Here is a 12794-nt window from a genome sequence, read left to right as displayed (position 1 = left end):
GTCTACTTGAGGTAAATGTTTAACTCACATGCCTGTACTTGGTTTGGCTGGAAACCACAGTTGTGGGTTCAATTCCAGACCTGAAGGGCAGCTAGAGGCCATAGTCTCAGTGGTTACACCAGGCTCTATTGGACCAGTAAACCTGGTCCCCACCTTCTTTTTTTTTTTTTTGCCTCCAAATGATTTTGGGTTCACTAATGTTTTAAGTATTTTTAAAAAATTTTATTGTGGTAAAATATATATGACAAAAAAGTGAGCCATTTTAACCATTTTTAAGTGTACAATTCAATGACATGTGAATGTCATTCTCCATGCTGCACAACCATCACCACCATCTGCTTCCAAAAGTTTTCATCACCCCAAACACACAACACCCCTTACACAGTAATTCCCATCCCCTCCTCCTATTTCAAGTGCCGAAACACCACTAAGACTAAGAAAAAAAAATTACAGTGGAATTAGTTGTAGGTGTCAAGTGTTAAAGTCAGTATGTAATATGACAATCACCCATCAAGAAAAATAACCATAAAAATCCCTTAAATCACCGGCCAAGTATATAAATTCCACCTCTCAGAAAGTCCCACGCTGGAATGGGTTGCTGTGTCTTGCTGAGCACCAGATGAAAAAGACACAGTATTAAGTCAGATTCAGCGTGAGGGACATGTGGGACCTGAGGCTGACCAGTGACAACACACATCTCTTATTTCAGGTCCACCTAGTCACTAGGTGAGATGGCAGGCAGAACTGCCCTTGCTATTCCACAGTATTATTATTATTTTTGCTTTTGTTTTGGCAGGGCAGGCAGCAGAATTTGCAGGAATTAAATACAGGTTTCTCCTGCTTTCTGAAAGTAAAACATTGTTACGGAACCTTTTGCAAGCCAAAATGGCATAAAGCAATTACCGTTAGTTTCTATGGAAAACATTTTTGAGCATTCCCAGAGCTAAAAAGTCACCTACCACGTCATATTAAGTAACACCTAAGACCTAAAATAACACTAACACAAAGTGTTCACAGACACAGTTCAAACAGTTCAAAGCTATGGCGGCTTGATGCTGAGTGTAGTGTCCGGGAAGGAGGTTGTCATGCCACTGTCCCTGCTTGGCGTGCAGCTTTCATAAAAGTGCAGTGTTGTGAATCAAACTTTTGAAAAGCAGGGGATACTTGTACCCCTATGGTAAGGATGCCTCTGCAGTAAACAAAACATGCAATGTCAAGTTTCCTGGGTCCTGTGGCTGCGAGCGTGGTCATCTCCTGACTTACATCTCTTACTCACTGAGTACCAGCACTGTCGTTTGGGAAAATGACCTCAGCTCCAGGGGTGTGACTGACTGGTCTAAGGACAATCCTATTTCTCTTGCCAATGATTGGTTCAAAAGCAGGAAAATGAATCAAATATGACCTTGAAAGCTGGTACAAAATTCTAGGAAAGTTTTGCTCTGATTTTAAAAAGAGGACAACAGGAAGTCAGTCTCTCCCTCTCTTACCAGATGTGAGTTTGACAGCACATAGTCCTAACTGCTACTGGGAACCCTCCTACAACCACAGGGAACAGCTCTAGGAAAGTAGAAAGAGAAAACAGGGGCTCTTGATGCCATTGCTGAACCAACTAACCTTGAACTTTCTCCACCACTGAATTCCTGCTCTGAGTTAGAACATTTTTTTACTGTTTAAACTAGTTTGAGTTGGGTTTTCTATCATTTATAGTAGGAAGTATCCTAAATAGACACATTACAAGTAGAAGAGAACTATCTAGATGCCTACAGTTATGCACCAAAGTTGCAAGATGAAACTATCATTTCTCAGAGAACAGATAAAAACAATGGCGTGGGAAGGACATGACATTTTGATATAAAAAGACCGTGCAGAAGGAAAGAATCTGGCTCCTTCTCTCCTTCCATCAAGATGTCTTTAGACCAAGCTTTTAGTAGCCCCAGGATAATTACCTGACTGAGGGAGAGTGTGATTCTGCAAAAAGAATTTATATCCTCCTGGAGCCTCAGTTTCAAAAACACCTTCCGCAACTTCTCTGAGCGGCCACTCCACATTCTTGGCATTGCTGACAGCCTGGCTAGAAGCGAGTGTGATACCCTAGGGTAAACAATAACATCACCAAAGCGTTACCACATGCAACCACAACAGATCTTTTTTAGAGCGAGATGATCAGGCAAAATCCCGCTGCCTGTAGTTCAGTTACCTAAAATTTCACTGGCGTTCAAAATTTTCTTCTAGTGATTTTAAAGTAGGCTTCAGACATATTTTTCCCCTGTAAAGATTCAAACGTTCATGAACCACAGAGAGGAAATTAAAACTTTATCAGTGAAGTTTACTCCAGTTAATACCAAAGAGAAACTCTATTAATTTTGAAGATCTACCAGGGAAATTTTGATCTTACATTGGCCCTCTAAAGCCCACGCCGGTAAGATGTTTGGTTTTGTTTTAAAATAAAATATTCTCTAAATTTAATCAAAGTACTTAAAAATATACACTTATGTCTTCTGGGATCAAGCCAGCTCACCACCAGCTTAGATAACAGCCTCTGTGCCTGCAGTTCTGCCAGAGCATCATCCATTCTGCAGCCAGAGTCAAGTCTCCCAAACCCACAGTTAATCACTCTACACACCAAGCTTAGAATTCTTTGTTATCTCATCATTGCCCTCTGGAGAAATCCCAAACTCAACATATAAGCTCTTGTGGGTCTGTCACATACTTCTCTTTCACTTCATTTTGTATGTCTTCCCATTCTAAACTCTATGCTCCAGTTGGATGAATGGTTTTCCAAGTTCCCTGCACTTTGCTTTTCGCCTTTTAGAATGCTGTTGCCTCTGCACAGAATATTCCTCCTGCGTTTGACCAACTCCCATGCATTCTTTGGTTCTTCTGGGAAGCCTTCCCTACCAGGTCTAGGTAAAAGTCTATTTCTGAGATTTCCAAAGCACAGACTTCTCCATATCAAATCAATTTAAAATTTTTTGAAGTTTGGGGAAGGGGGCTTTCATAAAATAATACCTACTACTTAGCTCACAGTTCTGTAGGTCAGAAGTTCAGCATGGCTCAAATGGGTTCTCTGCTCACGATCTCATAAGACTAGAATCAAAGATTTCTGCTATCTCTTCAAAATGCATTCAGGTTATTGCCTCCTTTGCCTTAAGACCAGAACTGGATGGTGTCCAGCTACCATTACTGAATGCTTTGATGAATCCTGGTCAAAAGGGGAGAAATGCAGAATAGAATTTCAAATTCTCATGGAATCCAGACTTTCTAGAGCCATAGAGGCTGGAAGAACTCTTGAAATATTGCCCTAAAATAATCTTAACTGTAAACCCAAAAATATCCCTGAAATCTTCCTAAAACCAAACAATAATTTAGTTTAAATAATAAAGAATGGCTCGAGCATTATGCTCTTTTAAGAGCTATCTATATGGGATCAAATGATAACAGCAACTTGAAAGATGAGATAAGAAGCTTTAGGTGAAGTGAGTTTATCTCAGCCTGCAATGTCCACACCAACTCCACTCACCCAGATTAGACATTACCTCTGGGAATATCCACATGGCTAACTCCCTTCTTTCCTTCAAACCTTTGCTCAAATGTCACCTTCTTGCTGATGCCCACTCTCAGCACCCTATTTAAAATTAAATCTAGTTATTTGTCCCATACTCCCAATCCCCCTCACCCTGTTCTATTCCTTTGCTACAGCAACTATCACCTTTAAAATACCATTAAATGTACTTATTTATTTATTGTTTATGGTCCGTCAGCCCCTGGACAGAGATTTTTGTCTGTTTCATTCACAATTGTGTCCGGAACAGTGCCTGCATATATAGGCACTAAATAAATATTTGTTGCATGAGTAAATACTCTAATAAATAATTTAATACACAGTTCAATTCACATATTTGTAAGGTAAACTCCTAGATGTGCAACTGCAGGGTCAAAGGGTAAATGCATTATTTACTTTGATATTGCCTAATTGCGGTTCAGTTTACACTCTTTAGTAATGTTAAGAATAGCACTTTTCTGACCTTTCCTAACACTGTATGTTATCGCACTTTTTGATTTTTACAAATCTAATAGGTGATAATTGGTAACGTGGAAGTTGAACATTATTTTCAATGTTTAAGAGACATTTCTAGTGTCGTTTCTGAGAACTATTTGTATTTTTCACCCTTTTTCTATTATGTTGTTGATCTCTTTCTTTTTAATGTACAGACGTTATTTGTGTGTGTGTGTGTGTGTGTGTATGTTGTCATTGCTGGGTGCCATCGGGTTGATTTTTGACTCACAGCAGTTCCATGTGACAAAATAGTTCTTTATATCATGTGAAATTATATATATGGGAGTTTTATTTAATTAATCTTTTTCCTTTTGTCTCGGAAACTGAGCACAGAGGGGTACCCATTCATCGGGGATATTTCACTACCAAAAGCTCTTAGGAAGACATTGGGGAGCAACCAAGCTACTCTACACAATTGACTTCCAGCACCTGTAGTACCGCCAACGTTTAACTTGGGTGGTTCACTGGTGATGGTACTAGGACTTTACTTCTTAGGAGTTGTCGCTATGGGTTGGATTCAACTCAACAGCAATGAGGTTTTTTTTTTTTTTAATTTAACTTTGGCGAGTAAGGAAAGAGAAAGAGAAGCACACAGGAACTGCCCCCTACACTCAATCACCAAATCCTATCAACTTTAACTCATAAGCAGCTCTCAAATCCATCCACTTCTCTCCATTGTCACTTCTCCATTTCACCTTCATTAAAGGACCCCTAGTCTCCTTCTGTATTTATCCTTTGAACTTGTTTCCTCACTTCCAATTTTGTTCCCATCCAATCCAATCTCCACGTGCTAGCCAGGCCCATCCTTGCATTCCATAAATACCACATTACTCCCCTGCTTAAAACTAAAAATGGCTTCACTCTGTTTTTTAAATAAAGTCTACCAGTAAGCCAGTTGTTGTCAAGTTGGCTTCAACTCATGACAACCCCATATGTGCCAGAGAACTGTATTCCATGGGGTTTTCAAAAGCTAATTTTTGGGAAGTAGATAGCCAGGCCTTTCTGGGTGGAATCAAACCTACAACCTTTTGATTAGCAGCTGAGCACATTACCGGTAATGATTTGCACCTCCTCAAACAAACAAACAAACCCAAACCAGTCAATTTGGCCTCATAGCAACCCTAAGGCCAAAGCAGAACTGCCCCACAGGTTTCCAAGGCAGTAAATCTTTTTTTTTTTTTAGGATTTGGGTGAAGATTTACAGAGTAAATTGACTTTTCATACAGCAGTTCACATATACTTTGTCTCATGTCATTGACCAAAATTTACAATGCAGCAGCTCCCCTCCCACTTCCTCCCCATAGTTACCTCCTCCCAGTGTCCATCCCTTCATACTCTTCGAGAGGCCCATTGTCTGCCAACCCTGTATATGATCTTGGATACACTCTCCATTTAGACATACATAATTGTTTAGCTTGTTCACCCATCTATCCGTCCCTATACCCATGTTTGCTTTCATTAACAACTCAGTATTGTATTTACAAAGGGGTTCATATTTGTTGTTTGTACTGCCCATGTAACTCTCTCTGTCTTTCTCATCCTCAATGCTGCAAGGCAGTAAATCTTTATAGAAGCAGATTGTCTCATCTTTCTCCTTCAGAGTGGCTGGTGGGTTCAAATCACCAACCTTTTGGTTAGCAGCTGAATGTTTTAAACTTTGCACCTCTCAAGGACTTCTAACCAAAGTCTAAACTCTCTAACATGACCTCAAAGCCCTGTGTGATGGAGGCCCGGCTTAATTCTCCAGGCTCCACTCTATTCCTTCCCCTCCTCACACAAGAACTGCCATGTGTTCCTCCCTGTTCTGAGCGCCACACCCTTTTTCACCCCCAAGGCCTTTGCACAGGATAAGGACCCTCATCTTACCCTTCCACTCAGACCCCTCACCCAGCTTAGATGTTACTTTGGGAAGCGTTCCCTGAACTCTGACCTCTCCAGGGGTATCTCCTATGGGTTCCCAGACCCCGGTGTTCTTATTCTGATCTTAGCACTTAATCACAGTGTACTCTCATTGTCTCTTATTTCCCCCACCAGACAGGAAGCTTCTTAAGGTCGGGGAACATGCTTCATTCTCTGTTGTACCTTAGGGACTAAAAAGGTGTATGGCACATAGTAAGTCACATTAAGTATCCGTTAAGGGAATAAATTAATGATAGACATGGAGGGAGCTCTGGTAGCATAGTGGCTAAGGTACTTGACTGCTAACCAGAAGGCTGGTGGTTCAAACCCACCAGCCACTCCTCCGAAGGAAGATGGGGCAATCTACTTCCGTAGTGATACTGCCTTGGAAACCCAAGGAGGGGTCACTATGGTCGGGTCTGACTTGACGGCACACAACAACAACAACAACAACAGACATGGAGAGTGAAGGGGAAAAAAAGAGAAAAAGCAAGTATACTAATACATTAATACTGAACAGTTCTTTCCACTTAAAAATACTTTTACAAATATTTGTAAAAGTATTGTACTTAAAAAACTTTCATCTACAAGTCATTATTATTTTACAGATGAGGTAATAGGTATAGTGAGATCCATATGACCCAAAATAACACATGTAGCCTGAGGTACATTTTACTTAGCAGATTCTGAGTAAAACTTAGTTATTCCTTTCTTGCTAAATACTTGGGCCTGGTGACATTATATTTAGCACACAGTAACTTCTCAATAAACAGCAGGTATTATTACTACAATAGGTAATAACTCTTTCCTGAATAAATGGAGTGCATATAATGCCTTTATCCTTAAAACCTTCTCAGATTTGTCTCTGAATGGGACTGGTCATAACAGCCCAGCCAGGCAAGCCGTAATGTCCACTAGAGAGCAAATGTTCCCTGGTGGTGCTCAGGACCTGACCAGACCTATGTCCCTGCCTCCGTCACCTCCCAGAATTCGGTCACTCCCCTAGAGGAATCTTGTCTCCTTCAAAGCAGTCTCCCAGTCTTATGCTTGATTCTAAACCCTGGGAGAGGATATTTTATCCTGAAGCCAGTTCCAAGCCAGGGATGCTCAAGTAGTCCTTTGTTTTTTCTAACAGAAAAACATCATAAAAACAATCACTAAATTGTACCCAAAGCACTCAAGAGTCATCACAGCCAAAGCTGTACCTGTGACCTCAACAGAAGTTAGTCAAAAATCTGTAAGAATAAAATGATAGTTACCATGAAGTCATTGCCAAGTTTGTAGTCTCCAATGCCATAATTGTAAGTCAGTTCTGCAACAAAATGATCATCTTCAGGCCCAAACCCCACCATTGTTTTACTCCATTTTCCATCGTAAGGCCTAGAGAAATGGAAGTAAATGAAGCCTGTGACCACAGGTAAAATCTGCCTCGGGCCTTCCCCAAGCAACTACTGGGCAAAGAAATAGGCAGAGCCTCCCCGCTCCCCTCAGTCTTGTGAGTCCCCATAAGGACGAGATGACCCCAAAGGGTGCTGAGAGCAGCTGTGGACAATGCTTCCTCTGAGTGCTTGTGGGCTCCCTCACAACAGGTTTCCAAGGCCCCCCGAGGGAATGCGTCCCAGGGAAAGCTTCATTTACCTTTTCTGTAAAGCATGAGACAGAAGCCTTTAAAGATAGCTCTCTATTCTGACCTTTATTTTTTTTTTTTTAAATATCAATCAACAAGCATGCAATTCCCTTGGAATCTTCCAGCTTGACCTGGCTACTAGCTTAAGAGTTATTCAAAAAACAGTTTCATCCCGAGAACAGATGTATTTGTATTCTTGAAACTGCCTCTCTAATTTATTGTCCTACACTATTCCACTGCCTTATACTCACTTTGAGAAACTGCCTTCTAGATTCTCCAGGATTATTCAAAGCCTAAAGGAGATTTAAAGAAGCAAGGCGTCATACCCATTACATGCAGCTTTGCAGCCTTCTTCAAATTCCTCATGCCGCAGAATCTGGTGAGGGAGTTAGAATAAATAGTCAGTGCTACCAGTTTTGTACACAGCATATTCAGCACAAACTAAAATGTAAAAATACAGATATCATCACTTACAAACTTTACTTATGAACCAAAAAACCAAAAGAACATGAGCTTTATATTTTTTCCAGACTAGAAGCAGTACAGGTAAAGAATAGCCTGAACACAAGGATAAGCTAAGCAACCAAGTAAGTTGTGAAATCTACTTAGACTAGAAAGCAGGGCCCTGTAGCAGGAAGAGTGTGGCCTCAGCATTAGAGAGATCTGAAATGGAATTCTGGCTTCACTTAGTAGCTGCATAACCCTGAGTTAGCTGCCTGGGATCTGTGTCTCAATCTCCTAATATGTTGCAAAAAAGGTTAACTTATTAAAGCATCTAACACAGAACCAAGTCTACAGTCGGTCTCAGTATGTTAGTTTCTGTTTTTCCTTTTGATCCCCTCAATTACTGCTCCAGTTCTAGATCCCATCATTTCTCTCACAGACTATACAAAAATCATCTCCGGTAGCATGGTGCCTAAGGCACTTGATTGCTAACCAGAAGGCTGGTGGTTCAAACCCACCAGCCACTCCTCAGAAGGAAGGCTGGACAATCTACTTCCATAGTGATACTTCCTCGGAAACCCATGGAGGGGTTGCTACGAGTTGGGTCCAACTCGACAGTACATAACAACAATAACAATCCTTAATACCACTATAGGATCACATTCTTAAAACACAGCTCTGATCATATCTCTGCCCTATTTGAAAATGTAAGAGAGCTCTGTACTGTGGCATAAAATTCAAATTCAAATTGCATAGCATTAAAGATACCATCAGAACTAGTTTCAACCTATTTGCTCTGGTAATTCTACCCCTCAACTTCAACATTATGACCTAAGCTAAAGGCAAATAAAACTAGTGGTGTTTTCTCAACATGCCTTATCTTTACATTTGACTATTGAGTTTTTTATGGGATAACTTCTCCCTCTAATCTTGGTCTGTGGAAATCCTACCTTCAGAGGTTCAACTCAAATGCAGGGTTTCTACGAATTACTTCCTGACTCTCCAGGTTGGAGTTAAATCTCTCCTTCTGCTCAGTTTTTATAACACACTATATGACACTTACAAAACACAGAAAGAAAAAAAAAGTTGTCTCAAAGAGATTGTGACTCATGATGTTCCCATGTGTTCAGAATACAACTGCACTCCATAGGATTTTCAATGGCTGTATGGTCTTTGAAGAAGGAGCTCTGGTGGTACAGTGCCTAAGGCATTTGACTACTAACCAGAAAGTTGGTGGTTCAAACCCATCAGCTGCTCCATGGAAGAAAGATGGGACAATTTACTTCTGTAAAGATCTACAGCCTCAGAAACACAGTGAGGGTTGCTATGAGTTGGAATCGACTCGATGACAGCGAGTTTGGAGTTTTATGATCTTTGGGAAGTAGATCACCAGGTATTTCTTCCAAGGTCCTGCTGGGTGGATTTAAATTGCCAACCTTTGCTTAGTAGCTAAACTCTTAACTGTTTGCGTCACCCAGGGATTCCCATACACCGCGTAATGTGTGTCAAGTACTGACTTTACAAGCAAAAGGAGTTGTTTAGTCTCCACAACGCTCTGAACAAGGAGGAACTACAGTAAGGGAGCACTTCGTGGTTTTCAGCTATCCTTTATCAAGGTCGGCCTTATTACTGTTATGTACAAATCCCATTCCCATTCCACTCCCAGGTCAAGAGCTCTAATAGAGGCCAGGTATCAAGGTCATTATTATCTGTTGTTGTTGTGTTGTTATGTGCTGTCGAGTCGGCCCGACTCATAGCGACCCCTCCTTGGGTTTCCGAGGCAGTATCACTACGGAAGTAGGATTGCCTAACCTTCCTTCCGAGGAGTGGCTGGTGGGTTTGAACCGCCAGCCTTCTGCTTAGCAGTCAAGTGCTTTAGCCACTATGCTACCAGAGCTCCTCATTCTTATCTAGTTACTTTAAAAAAATGAAAAAGACTGATGAATTCAGAAAACTCGTTTTGCACATGCCTCTTAACTAACCTGCACTCCTGCTCCTCTAAAGACTTCCCTTACTGGCGTGTCCCTTACTTCCGGCTGACCAGGGGACTCGAGTCACTTCCACCTGCGTTTTCCAGACCAGTCACCGCTGCAGTCACAGCTTCTCAGGGCTGGAAAGAGGCCGCTTGGAATATGGGGAATGAATGGGTTCTGACCTCATACTTAAATCTGGACTGTCGAAAAGAGCCTGAGTCATCCAAAAGAGACCTTTCAAACCAGCCGTGATAGAAGCGGAACTTTGAATAAGCGGATTTCTAAACCGAAAGGCCCCAAACCGGAAGAGACTGAGCTTTTCTCCCTTGGAAAAATCTTATGTAACTTTTTGCTTACTGTCTCCTACTACACTGTAAGCTCGACACGGGCAGGAGCGCAATACATAAGTGTGACTAAACTTAAATGAAAGAACATAGTTGACGTCTAGTAAGTGTTAGCCCCCTTTCAAAGACCATCACATCCAACCAACGACCCGCAATGCTTCCTGAAGCTGAAAATCCGAGGGGGCCAGTGGGGAATCCTTTGTTTGAGTTCCGGCACCCTCTCAATGAAGCTTCCTCATACAGGTGTGGCTCAGCGGCCAGCTCCGCCCTCGCGCTCCAGCCCCTTCTAGGGCCCCTCTGCACCTTCATCCCCAGGACATCACGATAGAAATGCGCCGTCTGGAAGCGATTTCCCACTTTGAACACGAAGTGCAGCGCCCGACGAACACCCATGACTCCCACGCACAGGTTCCGTCACACGTACAGCGCCGCGCTATTTGCACATTTGCAACCCGGGTAGTGACACCGTTGCTCGCCCCCGGCGCGCTCACATGACGTAGCTCACGACACGGGAAGATGGCGGCGCTGGTGAACGGCGTGGGATGGGGCATGCGACCGTTGCTGCTAGTGCTTCAGACTCGGGACGTCGGTCCCAGGCGCTGGGTCCGGGCGCTGCGGAGGAGCCCGGTGAAAGTGGTGTTTCCATCCGGACAGGTTGTAGAACAGAAGCCCAGTTCTGGGAAGCAGCGCCGGAAGGAGGAATCTGAGGCCGGTCCCCAGGAACAGCAACCGAAGCAGCCGCTTCAGGTGCCTTCAAATCCTACGCCCAGCGCTTGGGAAGAGTCAGGGCTTCGCTACGAGCGAGCTTTTCCCGGGGACAAGAGGCTGAGGTGATGTGTTCCTAAAGTTTGTCCAGTATTTCCATTTCTCTTCCCGCCTAGGCTCAGACCCTAACCTCCTTTTCTTACTGATAAACTCTCTCTCAGTAGTACCAGAGGTTTTTTCCCTTATGTACGGAAGGCAGAGTAAGTGTCTCCCTTGGAATTCGTTTATTTCTGTTTTTGTGCAACTCTGTGACTGTTACAGAACTAGGTATGTCTTGATAACAAGGGTGTTAGTAATGACTTGTGTTTTTTGTTTCCATCTATAGCAGTGTAATGACAATAGTTAAGTCCAGACCCTTTCGTGAAAAGAAAGGGAAGATTCTACTGGAAGGTCGTAGGTTGATTGCCGACGCTCTCAAGGCTGGCGCTGTGCCAAAGGCTTTCTTCTTTAGCCGTCTGGAATACATAAAAGAGCTGCCCATGGATAAGCTGAAAGGTGTCAGCCTCATTAAGGTGAAATTTGAAGATATCAAGGACTGGTCCGACCTGGTAACACCACAAGGAATAATGGGTCAGTGGTTACATGGTGTGTCACTAGGGGTTGATGTTAGTTGCCCTGGAGTTGGCTCTCACTCTTGGAACCTTATATAAAACAGAACAAAACGGTTGCTAGGGCCTGCACAATCCTCACAGTGTTTGGTATGTTTGAGTCTATTGTTGACTTGGAATTATTTGTTGTTGTCTTAGCACAACAAATTTTATTTAAACTAAATTCAAAATGTGATTACCTTACGACACTCAGAAAAATACAGTTCTTAAACACACATATCTTACAATATTTCCAGTGGAAACTGAAGCCAGATTTTGCCACTATTTATATAATAGCTTTTTACAATCACTAGAAATAGCCACTCTTCCTTAAACCTTAAGTGTTTTGTTTTAAAAAAAAAAAAATAGAAAGAAAGAATTTACTGTGATTTGGTGAAAGTTTACAAAGCAAATTACTTTCCCATTCAACAATTTATACACGTTTTGTGCTATTAGTTGCCGTCCCATCAACGTAACAGCACTTTTTCTGCTTCCTTCCTGGAGTCCCCATTTCCATTCGCCCATTTTTCCTCCCCCTTTTGGTCTCATATGGTTGATGGCTCTGAGGAGTATGTTCCTCACAGATGTTATTGTTCACTTTATAGGCCTATCTATTGTTTGGCTGAAAGGTGATCTCTGGGAGTGGGTGCCGTTCCAGGTGTGTATAAGGGCCATAGTCTTAGGGGTTCCACTGGTCTCTATCAGCTCAGTAAGTCTTGCCTTTTTTATGATTCTGGATTTTGTTTTACATTTTTCTCCCACGTTATCCAGGACTTTCTATTGTGGTTCCAGTGAGATCAGTCAGTAGCAGTGGCTAGGCACGATCTAGTACTTCTGGTCTCCGGCTAGTGGAGGCTGTGGTTGGTGTGGTCTGTTATTCCTTTGGACTGTTTGTTTGCTTGTGTCTGATTTTCTTCAGTCTTATTTGCTACATGTGAAGAGACCAATAGTTGTATTTTTTTTTTTATTAGGATTTGGGTGAAGATTTACAGAGTAAATTCACTTTTCATACAGAAGTTCACATATACTTTGTCTCATGTCATTGACCAAAATTTACAATGCAGCAGCTCCCCTCCCACTTCCTCCCCATAGTTACCT

At 42.2% G+C, this 12794-nt stretch overlaps 2 protein-coding genes across 2 annotated transcripts in view; one reads left to right on the top strand and one right to left on the bottom strand.

Moving 5' to 3' along the window:
- The window catches only part of GLOD4 (glyoxalase domain containing 4), a 19630-nt gene extending 8893 nt beyond the window's left edge, over nucleotides 1-10737 (bottom strand). Inside the window, exons 1-4 of the mRNA XM_007937428.2 lie at nucleotides 10648-10737; nucleotides 7910-7959; nucleotides 7216-7336; nucleotides 1947-2091 (exon numbers count right to left, since the gene is read on the bottom strand). Coding sequence (XP_007935619.1) covers nucleotides 1947-2091; nucleotides 7216-7336; nucleotides 7910-7959; nucleotides 10648-10737 — 406 coding nt within the window. The remainder of the gene's footprint in view (nucleotides 1-1946; nucleotides 2092-7215; nucleotides 7337-7909; nucleotides 7960-10647) is intronic.
- Nucleotides 10738-10860: 123 nt separating this feature from the next.
- Nucleotides 10861-12794, top strand: part of MRM3 (mitochondrial rRNA methyltransferase 3) — a 16320-nt gene continuing 14386 nt past the window's right edge. Inside the window, exons 1-2 of the mRNA XM_007937565.1 lie at nucleotides 10861-11174; nucleotides 11435-11679. Coding sequence (XP_007935756.1) covers nucleotides 10861-11174; nucleotides 11435-11679 — 559 coding nt within the window. The remainder of the gene's footprint in view (nucleotides 11175-11434; nucleotides 11680-12794) is intronic.

Source organism: Orycteropus afer, unplaced genomic scaffold (assembly GCF_000298275.1).
Source record: "Orycteropus afer afer isolate SDZICR_OR568_19922 unplaced genomic scaffold, OryAfe1.0 scaffold00042, whole genome shotgun sequence".
In the NCBI taxonomy this organism is placed as follows: domain Eukaryota; kingdom Metazoa; phylum Chordata; class Mammalia; order Tubulidentata; family Orycteropodidae; genus Orycteropus; species Orycteropus afer.
This window is presented reverse-complemented; position numbering and strand designations above follow the sequence as displayed.